The following is a 19519-nucleotide window of genomic DNA, read 5'->3' as shown; positions in this document are numbered from 1 at the left end:
TAGCCTTTTCTTTCTCTCCAGCTTCCTGACACAGAATGTTGCTGCCAAACATGACATTTCTGTAATGTCTGCCAAAAAGATTCATTTAACCCAAGAATCTACAGCAAGATCAAGAGGGTAATCCCTCTAAACCCAGTATTTTCCAACCTTTTCCAGGCTGACATATCTGTGAACTTGCTGAGCCACAATAAGAGGACCACACCTTCTTTAGTTCTTTATCAGTCATGTACCAGGTCACTTTGTCTCAATTCCCAAGCAGGACCAATCATATTCCTGACCTCTGCCATATTCTCTCCTGGTATTTCAGAATTACAAAAACTAAAAACACCGAATGGTGAAGTGATTTTTCCCAACACTGCAAAGAGTAAGTAGCAGAACTGGGCCTAGATCTTTTATGTCCTACACCTTCCTATCCAGTGTTCCTTCCGCTATAATATTTTGCTTTTCCACAACAGATCTCCACCTTCCAGAATCTTTACAGAGTACCACAAAATCCTACACCTTGGACCGAAAACAACATCACTGGGGATACATACCAATGAGTGGCCAAACCCTGACTGGGACGCTAGTTTGGTGATGCCTTCACTGAGGTCAATAGGATTTGTGTGTTCATGTTTAAAAAGCAATCTTACACTAACATCAGCTTTCGTGGGCATTCATTCCACTGGGGATGCACAGGTTACAGGCAGAGATTACCCAGGAGATTCTCTACTTACCTGAGTTGATCCAGAACCAGCCCAATATCTCTTGTGACAGCCTGGGTTTCCTCAAGTTGGGTATGAACATCTTTCATGGCTATGTTTTGTTCCATTAGGCAACTTTCCACAACAGCCCGCAGCTCTTGTTCTTGGGATACCTGACCCTTCAATATTTCCAGTTCCTCATATCTCTAAAGAAGAGATCAGTGCTTAAGATGGGGGGGAGGAGTATGGAAATAGGAGATAAGAAGATCTGCTTGTTAAAAAACTCAAGTTTAACAGGAAAATCATTCTATTTCCATATAGTATGCTGGTAATTTGGTTCTCTTACTTCCACAGTGGGGTTTGGTTAAAATAGAAGACACAGATATGATAGCACCTTCAATGAAGAAGACAGGAAGAGACTCGGTAAATGTTTGATTACCATCCCATTATTATAGTCACGAATAAGTCTAGTCTGAACAAAAATGAGCGCCTGTGCTACTATCTTATGTACTGTTGTACTTTTGTACCAAATCAGCATCTTGGTTGTTTCTAATGTCGTTATTCCTGAGACTGAACTTAGCCCAACCTCATGCTATAGGTACCTTAGCTTTAATTCTTGGATAAAAGGGTGTTCCCTAACATTATGTATTTTCAGAGGGAACGCCAAAAGAGAGGGTTGACATCAGTCAAAAAAATGTTGACATCAACTACTTTCTCCATATCAAGACTGACCTGTGTTCCATGTATTCTTGCAGTTCCATTTTAGATAGTTAATGCTGATGTTATCCCTTGACTAATGTTAAGACTACATGTAAACATTATGCCACCCCCTATCTACAATGATACAGGCAAAAGAATCTCTTACATTCTCTTCCTAATAAAGTGCTAGACTTGGAGTAAGGACGACGTGGATTCAAACCCCATCCCTGACACCAGCAGTATAACCATAGGCAAGAAACTTAACCTCTCCAAGCCTCAGTTTCCTCAGAATACCTATCTCAAAGGGCTGTTTGTCAGGATCAAATAATATATTTTATAGGAGTTATTAGAAACCATTAAACCGCTAAATAAATATCAGCCATTATTACTATTCTTTCTCTTGATACAAAGGCCTGTCTATAACTGTGTTTTTAAACTCCTTGTCCATAGAAAATTTTTATTGGTTTATGAAACTTTCATGACTAAGAGTGATCCTTTTTTGGAAAACCTATAAACTTAAGAGAAAAGCTGACAGGACAGCAAGTAAGCCAAAGGAAGAATATCATCAGAGAAGCCCAGAGATTCACAAAAGACAATGGCCAGGATGATATGCAGAAATAAAACCCACTGCCTCTTATCTTCACACAAATGTTTAGCAATATGAGTAATGAGATACCCATTATTTTGTATTAACATAAGGAGGTAAATTTGACCCCACAGGTTTCACTGAATCTTGATGGACTGTGACTCAGGCCTGAAATATGGCAATGTTAAGACATTCCTAATTAAAAAAGAACAAGATAAAAAGTGCATTAATGAAATATAAGGAACACATCCTCATGTCCGGAAATCTGAACTGGAGGGGAGAAATATGGTGGAAAACACTTGGTTGAAGATAAGTGGAAGAAGGAAGAGAAATTATACGTGATAAGAACATATCACAGACCACCCAGTCTGAAGGAGAAAGCGGACAGTAAGCACCAAACTGGCAAGGAAATACAGTAGCAATGGAGGATTTCGATTAATAAACATCTGCTGGAGTGTTCTTCCAGCTAAAAGCCAAGAAGCTGATCAATTCTTGACTTCTCTTAATGATATATTATCTTTCAAAAGACAGAGTAAGTGACAGGAGGAAGTGTGCATGGAACCTGACCGGGATAATAAGGAGGAGCTGGTTGTCAAAATTAGTTGAGTTTTGATTCCACTTACCTAGAAGGGAAGTGATTAGTCCATCTAGTCTTGCTATGCAACTTAGATTTGCAGGTGAAGGGAGAGAGAAGATTCTAGGAATAGGGAATAGCACGTGTTTAAAGGGGCAGAATAAAGTAGTCTAGTTTCACTAGAATTTACATAGAGGGAAGTAATATGAGAAAAGGTTGGAAATGTAGGGTGGCACCATATTAGGAGAGCCTTGAATCTGCCAGACTAAGTGGTTAGAACTTTACTTAGTAGGCAATGGGGAATCATTAAGATTTTTGAGCAGAGTAATGACATAGCAGATCTCTATGTAAGAAAGATTATTATAGCAGAGGTACAGAGACTGTTAACAGACTGTTAGGAGGTTATTGCAATGGTTCAAGCAAATGGTAATAAGGACCTACAGGTAGGGAACAGAGTGGATGAATGTGAGAGATGTAGATTCAGGACTTGGAAATTAATTGGTTATAAGAGGTGAGAGAGAAGCAAGAATCAAATATAATGCAGTTATAAACATGGGAGATGGGTAGATATAACAAGGTAAGGAAGATGAACAGGTTTAGGAGGAAAGATAATAAGATCATACTTGGAGATACTGAATTTGAGGTGCCAGTAAGACATCCAGATAAAGATACCATATAGGTAATTGCAGATGTAAGTTTGGAGTTGAGAAAAGAGGTCAGGACGTCAGATAGTCTTTGGAGTGGGCTAAGATAGTTTAAAAGCCTGGAAGTAAATGAGAAACAGTAGAGAAGGGCAAAGGAGAAACCTTTTGGAAAAATATTCTCTAAGAGGTCAGCAAGAAGATCAAAATCAGTGAAGTAGGTAAGAATAGAAATATAAAGGAGAATAAGAAGAGTGTAGTGTTTCTGAAGTCAAGTGAAGAAAAAAGCATTCAATGGGGGGGATAGTTGACAACATCAAAAGCTTCAGAGGTTCAAGAAGAATGAACACTGAAAAAAAGGTCATTTCAATTAAGCATCTCAGAGGTCCCTGGTTACATTTACAAAAAGAGTTTCGATATGATAATAAAGGAAGAGGCCAGATTGCAAGGAAAGAATGGGTAGTAATGAAGAGAAAGCATCAGTTGTAGACAACTTTTTCAAGAAGTGTAACAATGAAAGAGAAGAGAGAGATGAGATGGTAGCTGACTTGCTGACCTGCATCAGTGGAAAGAATTTCAACATTAGGGAGTTCCCCAGATGTGTCAAACTTGCAGCTGCAAGCTGGCAAAACACCCACGTGGAGCCCAGACCAGATTAAATATAATTGTGGGGGAGACAGAGCCAAGATGGCAGCTGGAAAGCAGAGACTTGCATGAGCTCCCCGCCAGGTCCCTCCAAACACCTATAAAAAACAGCTCTGAACAAATTCTAGAACTGCAGAACCCACGAAATAGCAGAGGGAAGCAGGGCTCCAGCACAGGACAGCCTGGATGGTCGTGGAGTAAGGTCTATTGCACAGAACTGGGAGCGGAGGGGAGCTGAGCCCAGCGTGGGCTGTGCCAGGACCAACCAGACTGGGAGCCGAGCAGAATAGGCCCTAGCACCCTGAAATCAGTGAGCTATGGCAGTTACCAGACTTCTCAACCCACACAAACACCAAAGACAATAGAGAAGGTTAGTGGGAAAAACTGCGGGGAAAGAGTGAAAGGAGTTCATGGTCTGGCCACCACCCCGGGGACAGCAGAGGTGATGCAGCTCTGAGGCTGCTTACAGAGCTACAGCTGCAGTTGCTTCCGGCCCCAGGCCCACCTGGTGGGAGGAATTAAGCAGCAGATCTGAGCAGGAGTGCAGAGCCAGCTTAGATCTGAATCCAGTCCGGGTTGGCGGTTCTTGGGGGAAGAGGAACGCTGGTGTGGCAGAGCTTGCTGTGTAGAAGTAGCTCTGAAAACAGCAGCACAAGGCCCCTAAACCTTGGGACAAAGTACTCTCTACTCTACAAGCAGTCATACCCTGACGAAAAACTCAAGGGTCAAGTAGTTGGCTGGGTACATGAACAGGCAGCAAAAACGGACTCAGATTCAGACTCAAACTTTGGAATCCTTCTTTGGTGACAAAGAAGACCAAAACATACAGACAGAAGAAGTCAACAAAGTCAAAGAGCCTACATCAAAAGCCTCCAAGAAAAACATGAACTGGTCTCAGGCCCTGGAAGAGCTCAAAAAGGATTTGGAAAAGCAAGTAAGAAAAGTAGAGGAAAAACTGGGAAGAGAAATGAGAGTGATGCAAGAAAACCATGAAAAATAAATCAATGACTTGCTAAAGGAGACCCAAAAAAATGCTGAAGAAAATAACACCTTAAAAAATAGACTAACTCAAATGGCAAAAGAGCTCCAAAAAGCCAATGAGGAGAAGAATGCCTTGAAAGGCAGAGTTAGCCAAATGGAAAAGGAGGTCCAAAAGACCACTGAAGAAAACACTACCTTAAAAATTAGAATGGAGCAAGTGGAAGCTAATGACTTTATGAGAAATCAAGATATTATCAAACAGAACCAAATGAATGAAAAAATAGAAGACGATGTGAAATATCTCACTGGAAAAACCTCTGACCTGGAGAATAGATCCAGGAGAGATAATTTAAAAATTATTGGACTACCTGAAAGCCATGATCAAAAAAGAGCCTAGATATCATCTTTCAAGAAATTATCAAGGAGAACTGCCCTGATATTCTAGAGCCAGAGGGTAAAATAGAAATTGAAAGAATCTACCAATCGCCTCCTGATAAAGATCCCAAAAAGAAAACTCCTAGGAATATTGTCACCAAATTCCAAAGCTCCCAGATCAAGAAGAAAATGCTGCAAGCAGCCAGAAAGAAACAATTTGAGTACTGTGGAAACACAATCAGGATAACACGAGATTTAGCAGCTTCTACATTAAGGGATCGAAGGGCTTGGAATACGATATTCCAGAGGCCAATGGAGCTAGGATTAAAACCAAGAATCACCTACCCAGTAAAACTGAGTATCATGCTCCAAGGCAAAATATGGACTTTCAATAAAATAGAGGACTTCCAAGCTTTCTCAGTGAAAAGATCAGAGCTGAACAGAAAATTTGACTTTCAAACACAAGAATCACAAGAAGCATGAAAAGGTAAATAACAAAGAGAAATCATAAGGGACTTACTAAAGTTGAACTGTTTTGTTTACATTCCTGCATGAAAAGATTATGTGTATAATTCATGAGACCGCAGTATTAGGGTAGCTAAAGGGAATATGCATATATATATGTATATATGTGTGTGTGTGTGTGTGTGTGTGTGTGTGTGTGTGTGTGTGTACGTATATATGTGTATATATAGACAGACAGAGGGCACAGGGTGAATTGAATATGAAGGGATGATATCTGAAAAAATAAAATCAAATGAGAGAGGAATATATTGAGAGAGGGAGAAGGGGAGAGATAGAATGGGGTAAATTATTTCACACAAAAGTGGCAAGAAAAAGCAGTTTGTTGGAAGGGAAGAGGGGGCAGGTGAGGGGGAATGAGTGAATCTTGCTCTCATCAGATTTGACTTGAGGAGGGAATACCATACACACTCAATTGGGTCTCTTACCCCACATGAAAGTAAGGGGAAGGGGATCAAAAAGGGGGAGAATAGAAAGGGAGGGCAGATAGGGGGAAGAAGTAATCAAAAGCAAACACTTTTGAAAAGGGACAGGGTCAAGAGAGAAAACTGAAAAAAGGGGGACAGGATAGGAGGGAGGGAAATATAGTTAGTGTTTCACAACATGACTATTTATGGGAGTGTTTTGCATAATGATACATGTGTGGCCTGTGTTGAATTGCTTGCCTTCTTAGGGAGAGTGGGTGGGGAGGGAGGACAGGAGAGAATTTGGAACTCAAAATTTTAAAAGCAGATGCTCAAAAAACAAAAGGTTGTTTTTGCATGCAATGGGAAAATAAGATATACAGGCAATGGGGCATAGAAATCAAGAAAGTAAGAGGAAAAGGGATGGGGGGGAGGGAAGGAGGGGTGATAGAAGAGAGGGCTGACTGGGGAACGGGGCAATCAGAATATATGCCATCTTGGAGTGGGGGGGGTAGAAATGGGGAGAAAATTTGTAATTCAAAATCTTATGGAAATCACTGCTGAAAACTAAAAAATATCAAGAAAATGATCACAAAAAATAAACAAATAAACCTGAATAATGTACATACAAAAAAAAAAAAGAAAACTGATCACTATCTTCTATAGTTCATCATGATAAAAAGCATTTTAGGTTGCCCTCTGATCTTTTCTTTATCAGGTTAAATAACCCTGAAAACAAGTTTCACAGCCTCTCTTAAAACCCTCTCCACATTCTGCACCTCTCTCTTTAATTACGGAGCCCAGAATTAGGCCTAACATCTCAACAAGACTATGACCACTTATTACCTACGTATGCAGGCTGGTGTGGAGCTTTTGTATTTTGTTTTGTTTTGTTTAGAGATCAACGCTATTTTGTGCTTAACTATACACTTCTCTACCATACTTGCTCATACTTTGTGTAGCTGAATGGCCAGTTCCTGCATTTCAGCTTCAAGCCGGTCTGCATAAGCCAGCTCCAGGGCATCACTGGGTGGGCGGGCATTACTGTGCCATCGAGCAATGGCAGAGGTCATCTTCCGCTTGGGCCCAAACAATCTGAAAATGTATATCAGAAGACAAATCACATCAGCATCTCTCCCCATTCCTTCGGAAATTTTTTTCCCTACTTGGTTTTCTATGGTAGTCCCCACAATACATAGCTACTTATGCATGAATCCAGTTATCCTGAAGTAAAATGAAAAATAAAACCTACATACAAAAAAGGTAGCAATTGTTTAAAAATACATTTTTATTAATATTTTGTTTTTATGTCACCTACATTCCCCATGTATCCTCCCCAACACCTCCCAGAGAGCTGTGTCTTATAACAAAGAAGAAAAGAAAAAGGAGTTTAGCAAAATTAGTCAACAAATCAAAACAATCTGCCATTAGATGCAGTGTCCCCTACAAAGTGTCCTGCCTCCGCAAAGAAGCAGGGGGAAGATGCCCTCTCAGATCTCATATTTAGGACCTAGCTAAGTTACTATAACTTTGAAGCAGTTAGGCTTAGTTACTTTGTTGCTCTTTCCACTTATATTGTATGCTGTTCTCCTCATTCCACTTCACTGTTCATCAGTTCATAAAAGTCTTTCCAGGTTTCTTTGAATTCTTCATAGAACTAAAAGCAAAGAACAGATGTTCAAAAACTGGGGAATGGCTAAGCAAGGTGTAGTATATGAATGCTGAGTGGTATATTATTGCACTATAAAAATTGTGAATATGAAGAATTTGAAGAAACTTGGCAAGACTTTTGTGAACTGATCCAGGTGAGTAAGCAGAAAAACAATGGCCACAATAATGTAAATGAAACCAACACTAAAAGACTTGAACTCTGATCAACGTGATGTCTAATCATAACTACAGTGGTCTGAGAGTGAAGCGAGCCTGCTACCTCTCTGCCGAGAGGCTGTGAACAAGAGGAATGGAATGAAGCTTATATTTACAGATATCATTTTCAATTGGTTCATTTATTTTGCTTGACTATATTAAGTGGTTACAAGCGATGGGTGGGGTTGGGGTAGGGAAAATCATAACAAAGCGACAGTGAGGCATAAAGAGAAAAGAGCAACAACAAAACTTTTTGTTTTAAAAGAAATCGACAAAGCTTGCAAGGTGCTATTCAAGTATAACCTTCATTTAATGAGTAATTAAGCTGCTCTCTAGAGAGATATGTTCATTTCTTTTGATAAAGTCAGACACTAGATTTGCACTCATATCTTGGCCAAAACAAGATGGGGAAGAAAACCCACAAATATTCCTCACACTCACGTAATGCCTATTTCTTTCAGATCACTCTCTGTAAGGGTCAGAAAGATGCGGAGGTCCACATCCTGCTCTTCAAAAACTTGCAGGTACTTCAGACACCCAATCTGTTCCAGAAGAGTCGCAAGGTCCTGGGACCCATTCAACCAAAAATGAAGAGGAAGAAGAGATATCATCCCTAAAGAAAAGTGGCTACATGAAAAGTCAGTAACTGCATAATCAGGTCAGACTATAAGCCAAAGCTATTTTCCTCACAGAATATGCGTATTCCTAAAGTCACTTACCCTTTCCTATGAGTGGAGGGAATTTAAAGATTAATGTAGGTCAGGAAGAAATCTGGATATGTGCAGAGAATTTAAGGTTCTCTGAGCATGTGCAAATGAACAAATATTTGGGGACCTCTAAGCATTTCTAATTTAGGAGTGCCAGGATGTGGGGAATAGAATGCCAGACTGTCACCTATGCACACAAGAATGTTCCAAAATTAAGAATGTGGCTTTGAGGATTAGTCATCTCAATAGGCGTCTCTATGTTGAAGGACTGTTGGAAGGCTGTGAGTCTCCAAGGACAGGGTATGTTCTAGGATGTGAAATATACTGGGATGCAGGGACAATCTAAAAATGGAGCCCAAGTCTCCAGGGGTAGTGCCCTTAGAGAGAATGTCTCAACAGCAAAAGTGTGGGTAAGTGTTTCTAGAAGAGGTTTCCTATTGGAAAGTATTCTAGGTATAACAGCATGCTCCTGAAAACATTCTATTTTGTCCACTTGTTTCTTTTTCTCTTCCCCAAATATTCCCACCCCACCTTGGCTCCAATTACTAGTTCTTGCATGTTTGATAACTTGAACTTTAGAAATTTTATTTCTCTTCCTCTATCCATACTTGGTGTTTCACAATTCTGACACTGGCCTTTTTATACACATGAAGGTGTCTAACAATCAGCTAGAACTGTAATGAAGCTAAACGCTGCTTTGTGTGCATGCAGAATCTGTCCATTATCCCAGACAGGAAAAAAAACTAATTGGACTTAATGATATGTATATAAATTGACCACAAAGTCAAAAGATATACCTCTAATTCTGTCCTTGAACTCAGAGTCCTAAAATCCCAGCACACATTCGAGCCACTTACTGGTTTAAGATAATCCTCAAGACCAAGTTAAAAATAGCTGGGAAAATTCCACAAGAGAGCAGAGATTAGCTTTTAGATTGAGAATCACGGCCAGGCTCTTGAAACTCTATAGATAAAAATTAGCTCCCAAAGAAAGGGAGACCAAGTGAACTTATTATCACCCTCTGCTGAGTCTTTCTCACTGTGTCTAATTTAACCCAAAAGTTTATGTGCCTCAAATTAAGGCCATAGGCAGAAGACTTGTGGAAGGTATTTTTGGCAGGAGTCATTTAGAGTCATGACAAAGGGACCAAATCTAGCAAAATACTACAGCTACATTATTAGGCTTCTTTCTTATCTTCCTTAAATGGCAGAGATATAAAGAAACAGCTGAGTTAGAACTCAACAGACTAAGGATCTTCAATGAATTCCTTAAATATAGCAACACAAAGAGTAGATACTCTATCCTAATTCATATTTTCCTGTCATCTCAGTACTAATGGGAGGCTAAGCAGCCTGAGGGAGAAGAGAGCTCCTCTGAGGAAAAGCTAGGAACAGAAGTCAAACAAAAAACCCCGTTTTCTTGGTTAATCTATTATTATGAAAGCTTTAAGTCTACATCTGAATAGGGGAACCAACTGACACTTAAGTTTATAAACAGAGAGGCTTTTAAAGTATTAAGATGACAACAGATTTAGTCCTCTCTTTTAGAAAAGCAACTATTTCCTTAAGCTAAAACAAGATTGAGTCCAATTTCCCAATTAAGAGTTACAAGTAGAGTTTGCATCCCTCTTCTCTCACCTGAGGTCCTGAATAAGTGGGTCTCTCTGGTTTGAAGATGGAACCTGGAGGACCAGATATCCCAGAAGTTCCACTGCCAGAAGGCCACTGGCTCTCACTGTTGCTGTAACGATTCTTAGCCTTCGTGTAACTTTTAGCCTGCTTTCTAACGGAGCTTTTGTGTGAGTGATCTGAGTCCTGTAAGAGAGGAGATTTGTGCTGAGAAGATGGAGGGAAGGCTTCAAAGGTAAGAAAGCCTCTGCCAGCAACAGAAGTTGACTATTCTACAGTTGATGTTCAAGTCATAAATGATGAGTTTAGCAATTTATCAAGTCTTTTTATAATAAAAGTAAAACAAAAATAGTTGGTCCAATAAGGATTCGGGGCTCTTTATTATAATACATAATAGCATTTAAGAAATGCTTACTGAACAAAGGAATACCACATCACCATTAGCTTAGTTCTTCTGGCCCCACTGCAAGGTTGCTGGTACTACTACCAAGCTCCATTTTTACAGAGAGGGGAACTGAAACAAATATTCAGTTCTTTGCCCAAGGTTACATACTAAGTCTAGTGCTAGGAAGAGAATCCACATCCAAGGATTCACGCAATCAAGTCACGGTGTGTGAAATACAGCTGTTAGCATTCTAGACTGTAAGCTCAATGAAGACAGGGTCAGTCACTTTTATCTCCGCCAGTGTTTAACATGGTGCTTTGCACACAGTAGGTACGGAAGATCTTTAACTCTTGAATTAACAAATAAAAACAGGTACATATACCGATATTCTACCTCAGGGTTAGCAGTGAATATTAACTAGCACAGCAAGAAAAATTGAATGGTTTTCATCATCTGGATCCAACCCCCAAGTTAAGGGAAAACATCTAAATAACTCAAATTCAAGCTCATGTCAAATTTTACAAAATCAAAACAGCAAAGATATTTTAATGTTCCAGAGATAACAATGGGTTTTGTATGTGACCATACACTAATTTTACACAGTGAAGCTGATATTTCTTCATTAACCATAAACAGTTCATGCTGATTCTCACCTTCGTGGCTTTGCTTATATTGTTCCCTTTGAAATATCCTCCCCCTCCACTCTACCTATCCAAATCTTACCCATTCTTCAAGGCCAATTCAAGTCTTTGTTCCTCTATGAAGCCTTTTCTACAACTACTATTAATATCTCCTTTTTCTGAATTACAACAGAGTACCTCACCTACGCCACTCCATTTATACTCAATCACCATCTGATTCTATGTCTTCCACTTCTGGTACCCTCCACCACATCTAATATAGTGCTAGATATACAATACTTACATAGTACTTGTGGATACTTGCTGGCTGGCGGACCGACTCATTTGGAACATTTGAACTTCCTACACAATGCTAAGAAAGGGCTGAGCAGAGAGGAAATGAAGAGTCAAAGCGCTTACCTCATTGCTCTCCAAAGAAGCTTCACTACTGACCCCAAGGGCTTTGGCTAGCCCCTCACTGCTACTACTGCTACTCCTGATGGTTATTAGGTTGGTACAGAATGCATTTTCCTCTAGAAATAAATAGAGGACAAAGGAGAAAAAGGATTATTGAACAGGCTTCTTTCTGAGGTTTCTGAAAAAGTAGCATCTCTACAGAACCAAAGCCAACCAATCCCCTAGGAAATATATTATATCCCAAGGTGCCAAATACTCTTTCAGTTAAGTACAACCAATTCATGGTCATTTTAAAATGTGGAATAATGATGGCAATACATGGAAAGTATTATAGTATCTCAAACTTGCAAGAATAAAAAGAGCCAATCATTATTAGAGAAATACAAATACATTAACTCTGAGATTCAATCTCATACCAACAAGACTGGTGAAGATGACAAAAGAGGAAAATGACAAATGTTAAAGGGAAGAACAGACACAGTGTGAATTGATCTAACTATTCTGGAAAGCAATTTGGAACTATGCCCAAATAGCAATAAACTATGCACATCCTTTGACTCAGTGATACCACTACTAGGCCTGTACTCCGAAGAGATAAAAGAAAGAGGAAAAAGACCTGTATGTACAAAAATATTGATAGCAGCTCTTTTTGTAATGGAACAGAACTGGAAACTGGTAAGATTATAGTTATAGACATGGAACTTTGTCATGGCTGAGTGCTATTAAACACTGAAAAAGGATACCTGCCCAGCGTAATTTGATATAACCTTCCATGGAGGAGGGAGACTGCACCAAATGACCTCTTGTCCATCTATTCACACAATTCTAGACCTACTTACTGACATGTGAGTCAACTCAGGTGAAAGATTCCTTTATTTTCCTCTCACCTAGAAACGGGTTATTTTTCTCTCTTTTGTCCCATTGGGCTAATGGACTTTTCACGGGACTAAACCCCACCAAAGACAAAACATCTATGCTGCTTTAGCTTTTGGGCTCGTGTTACAAGTAATACATTATTCTTCTTGGATCCCAAATTAAACAGCCTATATGGAAAGCTGAATCCCACAGGCAGGGAACTGAAAACTGAGAAGGATTGATCTCAGGAGAATAAAATTTTTCATATTTATATCTGCCAACCGAACAGTGCCATACCCCTGCTGCTGCTGCTTTCCACATCCTGCTCATTGATTGGAGAGGTGACATCTCGATATCGGAGATCCTCCCCTTCAATACTATTCCCCTCATTGTTGGTAAAGGTGACATAACCCTGTGGAGGTACTTGTTCTATGTATAAAATAGAGGCAACACATAAACACAGGGCACAGCATTACATCTTTCAAATAAACAAAACCAACAGCTTGAAGGAGCTTTCCAGAAGGCATTATCAATACTAGAAGATAGTGTTTAAACAAATAAAAGAATATCAGTGTTCTTCCAAGGAAATGATTGACAACATTTTTGAATCCATATGTCCCCAAATATGAGTGTGTATGCATATTTTTTTTGTACTAGATCTGAGATTTCATTGATATATGGAACTCCTGAGGATAAAATCCCTTCTATCAGCACCTCTCTGAAACTCAGTCTCAGAGAACTACATGAGATACTGAAAGGTTATGTGACTTACCCAAGGTCACACACTACAAAGATATAGTCATTCTCATACACACACATACACACACACACACACACACACACACACACACACACACACACACACACCAGCCTTTCAGGTGAGGGTACTTCCTTCTCACACACATAATTCACACAGGTTTAGCTAAGACATACTTATTCCTGTACATCCTCTGATCATGGACATTTAGAGGTATAGTCAACCATGCAAACAACCATGTATCTTTCAGGTAATATTTAATCTGGCTAAACTGAAAAAACACAAGGCTGCAGCCTTTTTTTAAAAAAAGGCTAACAAGTTCACTGACAAAAATGAATGAAAATATAAACCTTACTTGTGCCTACTCCTCAGCAAAGCTGAGAAAGGACCTGGGAAGACAGATGTTCTAACAAACACCTAAGCTCTTGAAGCTGAACCTCTTCTTGTATTTAAATGCTTAAGATTACTGGACTTCACACTCTATATCTCTATCTCCGGGGCCTAGTTTAGTATACATTAAGCCCTTAATAAATGATTATTGACTGACTGGTTCTTGTGTTTATAAAAATGAAGGTTCAAAGGTTTCAGAAAGTACAGACCAAAAGGGAAAAAGCACTAAACCAATTCTTCTGACATCTTAAGCTCAGAAAACAGTCCCGGATACTTCTCTGTCTGCATGTGTTCCTCAAAATCTATTGAAAATAAACATCTCAGGTTCTCACAATTCAGTTACTGCAATATGGGTATCTAACTAGAGATCCTAAAACAGATAACTCCTGCAATGTTCAGAGGAATCATGTGACACCTCAAAGCTTTCAGATTATAAGAGTTAAAACTACTATCATGAGAACAGAGATGAAACCACAACCACCAATCTTTTTTTTTTCCAGTTGGAACACAAACTCACAACAGCAAAAAATGCCTCAGGCCATTTGATGAGATGAAACACAAAGCAGGAGAAAGAGAACTTTAAATGTAATGTCTTTCCCTGATTAGCTGGCCACCCTGTGTGATATTAACAAGGAGAGATGTGAAACTGCTACTATTACTAAATACAGAGAAAACATTTTGAATTTTTTTATTTTAGCTAGTGATGGAAAATCATAGAGAGGGAAAGAATCAATCTCAAGATCTAAGCAATACAACAATATTATTTTTATGACTGTGAGCAACTTAGTCAATGAGCAAAAATGTAAATTGTTTATAAAGTCTGACTCTGAGCTAAAAGCTGATGACCCACATTGCAGCACCTAAACAGCTGAAACCCCTCTCAATGAGATTGATGCATGAAATAAAATATTACAGACTGGAAAAAAGAAACAGATCAGGAAAAGAAAAGGTAAGAATTCCTGGCCCAGGCTCACCACAGCAAGGCTGGTGCATCCTGCCTCCAATTCCTATGGCTGTGATCTTTGCCAAAGCCTGGGGCCCTTCGTGGATACTAAGGCCCCTCATTTTTCTTACAGGTCTTTGCCTTTGTGGGACAGAGCAGGATTCATCTGATGAGCTCAGATCTTCATATTTTTCTGTGAATCAAACACAAAAGTCAAGAGAAATTTGCTCAGCATTATTACTAGCTCTTTACAGATAAGCATCAAAAATAAAATGGGGTAAAATAGCTGTCACTGGTTGTCTTTTAAGAAAAGTTTGTTGCCAAGGGCCTAACCCATAAGAAATACCATAGCCAGTCAAGCTTTATATGACTAACAAGGGATGTTTTATCACGTGGTATGGCTAGCTAGTATGGGATGACCTCAAAAGACAATGGATTTTTGCTTTAAATGAGAGCTCTAGTCTCGGCCACAAGCACATTCCAAGAGTCTTCTAGATGGAAAGAGATTCAACCCTTCCTCTGACAGCCTTAAGCCATGAGAGATATTCTTGGGTAAGGCAGAATGTTTCTGTAGGCAACAAGGAGAGAGCCCCTCTGACCTCCAAGTATGGTCATGTCTGATTGTGTTTTGCGTTGCCCAGGGGCCTTCATGTATTCCTTGGACAGAACTGCAATCTTACACAGTTTCCTGTATTAAACTCCGTGTTGACAGCAGCTATTTTTCATTTAAAAAAAAATAAATGAGAGCTCTAGAGCAGGTCATTATAAATTAATTTAAACCCTTCTTTAATCTCCATGTATTTTCTACATATTATGCCCCTCATAAAAATCATAACTTTAGAGCTAGAGGGAACCTTCGAGATAATCACAGGATGATGAGTTCAACATCATCACTACCTATTACATAAAAGCATAATTCATACAATGCTTTTCTTTTTAGTTTTAAGGGACATGCCCTCATTCTAATATTCTAGGATTTGGTAAAGTATAAGTCACTGTTGTCATCCCCAGCCCCAAGCACAGTGCTTACACACAGTGAGGACATAGTGCAATTTTAAAATTTAAATAGTAAATATATACCCCATCCTATCCATACCCCTCACAAATTTGTAGCATTTATCATACCCTCCTCTAACATAAGTGCAAGTTTATATATTTCACGAACTTCTTTCTCTGCTCAGTATATAAATAAGAAGTCCAAAAGTGGCTACAGTTAAAGAATGAAAGATCTAGAAGGAAAATTAGAGATTTAACTCCAACTCTCTCATTTAACTGGGAAGGTATCTTCCTTTGCAATGCAAAATGGGGCAGGAACATGCAGAGGATGTATAAAGTGTGTACAAAGGCACATGCAACAGAATAACAGAAACATGACTAAATAAATGTATAAATGAATACAGTCAGCTCTTTATTATCTATACAAGGGTTTTGTTTTCTTCTCAAATTCTTGCTGATGCCAGTGGTTTCTTGGTTACCTCAAGCCTTTAAAGGACACCATAACTATTCACTTTCTGAGCTAAAAAGAAAGTCATAAGATTATGTATGAAAGGATGGTAGATTTAGAAAGCTAAGAGACCTTAGAGATCATCTACTCCAACAACATTCCTCATTTTACAGATAAGGAAAACAAGACCTAGAGAGGTTAAATGACTTAAAGGACACACAGAGTTTAAGTAGCAAAGTTGGGATTTGAACTGAGTGCCTCTGACCCCAAATCCAGAGCACCACTCTAGACACAATCAAATCTCTCATATTAGGGAGCCAGAAAGGAAGCAATTTTTAATAAAAGGACACCTGTGCTTAGGCCAGTGCTTTGTAGTATTTCAAGATGTGGTGCTACCTCTAATATGAAGAAATAGGAAACTGATCAAACAGGATGGGGAAACTAGGTAGTTTTTTTTATTCTTTTTTTTTTTTTAAGAGAGTGGAAGGCAGGGCAATTGGGGTTAAGCCCAAGGTCACACAGCTAGTAAGTTGTCAAGTATCTGAGGATGGATTTGAACTCAGGTTCTCCTGACTCCAGGGCCGTTGCTCTACTCACTGCGCCACCTAGCTACCCCTAGATAGTTTTTTAATACTGAAATATTTAGTATAGCTTCATTTCAAAGTCTGAAGTACATGCAAATTTTCCAGAATATCGGCTATACCTAACTGGGACAGCTGGAAGAGCTACCACTACCAGGAGCACCCTATCCTCTTTTCCTCCCACTTCCCTGCCCTGGACCATCCCAGAACCTGCCAGGAATGCCCTCTTCCTGGTCTGAGCTGTTTGATTACTTACAGGGTTTAAATATAATGGAAGTCAACAACTTCATTCCTTCTGATGAGATAGAGGACCACCAGACCTTGCCATCTGCCTAGCCACTGTCTCCTAAAATCCTCTAGGTCTACTATCTGCCCTGCCTCTTATGCACAGTGCTGTCTTCATAACTACTTAAGTAATTTAACAACCTTTGGAACATGCTCCTAACCACTGCATCCTTAGGAATTCTGGGTCTTTCCATCTACCCTGCAGCTCAACCTTCTTTTGGATTGTCCCCCCCAATCAGAATGTCCCTCCTTGACAGCAGAGACCATCTAGTTTTTTCTATTTGTGTCCTTAGAATTTAGCACAGTACTTGGCACACAGTGAACATCTGATAAATGTTTTTTTATTCATTCACTGATTCATTAATCTTGGATTATCATTTAGACAGGACCTAGCATGATACCATGTGTGAGTATAAGCATACATGAGAGGGTAATGACAATTAGTAAAAGGGTAGATGTTTCTTTCTACAAGTTCAAATTAACCTTTGATTTCAATGCACTTCTAGATATATATAGTAAATTACCTGGACTTCTGTAAAGAGTCTTGGGCAGAGAAGCAGTATGAATGTCTATCAATCCCACTATCTTCATGTGTCCATATTTCATGGCTAGTGCTCGGGCTGTGGCACCAGTGTAATCTCCTACATCTACTTTCACTCCCTATTAAAGAGAAGAGTTAAAAAGAGTCAAGAATATATACAGTGACCTGACCTGAGGCACACAGTCACCGCTCTTAACAGGTGACAGGGATAGGGGAAGAGGAGAAAAGGAAAAGTATGTTTCAGAATATGCAACTCTTACTACCTTGTTCTATGAGGCTATCTCCAAATTTTTCTGACTTAGAGAATACACTTTATAGAGTGAGTTTAAAGTTAAAAAAGACAAGAGGAAGAACGCTTATTTAGAAATGGGAATTTCCTCTTACTCACCCATACTTAATGAATGAAAGAAATTCATCCAACCATTTAATACCACTTCTTAGGCACATGCAATATACAATGTAGCACTGTGGTAGATAAAGGGGGAAGGGATCCAAGTGGATCAAAGACAGAAAGAAGTATGATAATTATCATCTTATTGCAGAATGAGACAAATATTTCTAGACATGGAAAATGTGGGAATTAGTTCTACTTTACTGCATACTTGCTACAAGAGTTTATTTTTTTTTCTTTTAAATTGAGGGTGGGGTGGAAAGGAAAGACTATAGATCTTGATAACTGAAAAAATAAAATAATAGATAAAAAATACGTTAAATTTTTAAAAATACAGTATCATCTTACATTTGTTGAGCCCCTTCATATTCACCATCATTTCATCTGATAGGACAGTTATTTGCCTCTATTTAACACATCACAGAATTGCAGAATTTTAGGATGAGATTCTCTAGCATCCCTAAGTCTAACCCTTCATTTTACAGATGGAGAAACCAAGGCTCAGAGTGGTAAAGAAGCAACTTGTCTGAAGTCACAAACCAAGGTCCTGGGATAACTATGTGAATAAAAGAGGAACACAATATCATAAAGAAATCAACCTTCACTATAATTCATTTACCCTCTTAAATCACTCAAGAGATTTTTTTAAAGAATGAGACCACTAAAGAATCTTACTTGTTAAAATTAGAATATAGGGTTTTAAACATGTTGATCCATCTTCACTATGTTAGTTTCAGTATTAAGGTACCTATATAGTTGATTACAAAAAAAAAACCAACTCTGGTTTCATGGTGGGATAATGTGGTAACAAGAATTTAGATTTTCTTTTTAGGGGCCTCTAATATCATCTGACTAGATGGACCAGTTCTCTGAGACCAGGAACTGACACGAGACATTGCTCTGACTCAGACTGACAGAAGAGAACTCTATTTCAAAGAATGTGGGCTTTGCCATGCTGGGTCAAGGTCATATCCTCACTCCCTACTGTTGATTTTGCTGGTTAAAAGATGCCTGGGCTGCACGGTCTGAGTTTACTCCCCAGGGAGGAGTTGTTCATCGGACCATGCTCTGGGCCTGGATGTATTGTCTACTGCATGCTGACTGGTTATGGAGGAGGCGGCTGATGAAAAGATAAAAACTGTCCCCAGAGTAAGATTTTACAATACTCAGCGTCATGCTGTCTGGTTAAGTTAGAAACACTGTCCTGGGCTATGCCACTACTTGATCCAACAGGGCAGTAGAACAGCTAGAAGGCAGAAAGAGTTCCTATGATACAGTCATTTAAACACACATACTAAGCTGCTGCTAATGAAAGCACTAATGAAAGAAGAGTAGTGCACACATAATCCAAAACAACAAATTTTCAAATACTTAATTGTACAATTTACTGTCTCTCGTAACAATGGATTCATGTGCACACACACACTGATTAATGCTGGGAACATGATCTACAGTTAGGTGGCAAAAATACTAGGAGCTAGAAAACAAAGGGAAGTAGCCTTGGCCCCTGATTAGCTGCTAATGGATCATGGGTCATATAAGTAATCTGCCAAGCAGATAAGCACCAATTAATCCTAAACCATTCATACATATGTAATA

At 39.1% G+C, this 19519-nt stretch overlaps 1 protein-coding gene across 7 annotated transcripts in view; it reads right to left on the bottom strand.

Annotated features, from left to right (window-relative positions):
* Positions 1-19519, bottom strand: part of ANKS3 (ankyrin repeat and sterile alpha motif domain containing 3) — a 39731-nt gene that overhangs the window by 6664 nt on the left and 13548 nt on the right. For all 7 annotated transcript variants that reach the window (XM_036737384.1, XM_036737386.1, XM_036737385.1 and 4 more), the window contains 8 exons: positions 17513-17648; positions 14710-14871; positions 12886-13017; positions 11737-11849; positions 10321-10497; positions 8418-8542; positions 7064-7205; positions 717-889 (listed from right to left, as the gene is read on the bottom strand). In XM_036737384.1, the coding sequence (XP_036593279.1) occupies positions 717-889; positions 7064-7205; positions 8418-8542; positions 10321-10497; positions 11737-11849; positions 12886-13017; positions 14710-14871; positions 17513-17648 (1160 nt within the window). The remainder of the gene's footprint in view (positions 1-716; positions 890-7063; positions 7206-8417; positions 8543-10320; positions 10498-11736; positions 11850-12885; positions 13018-14709; positions 14872-17512; positions 17649-19519) is intronic.

The sequence above is a fragment of the Trichosurus vulpecula genome, chromosome 9 (assembly GCF_011100635.1).
Source record: "Trichosurus vulpecula isolate mTriVul1 chromosome 9, mTriVul1.pri, whole genome shotgun sequence".
Taxonomy (NCBI): Eukaryota; Metazoa; Chordata; class Mammalia; order Diprotodontia; family Phalangeridae; genus Trichosurus; species Trichosurus vulpecula.
The sequence above is the reverse complement of the archived record's forward strand: the minus strand, read 5'-3'. Positions and strand labels throughout refer to the sequence as shown.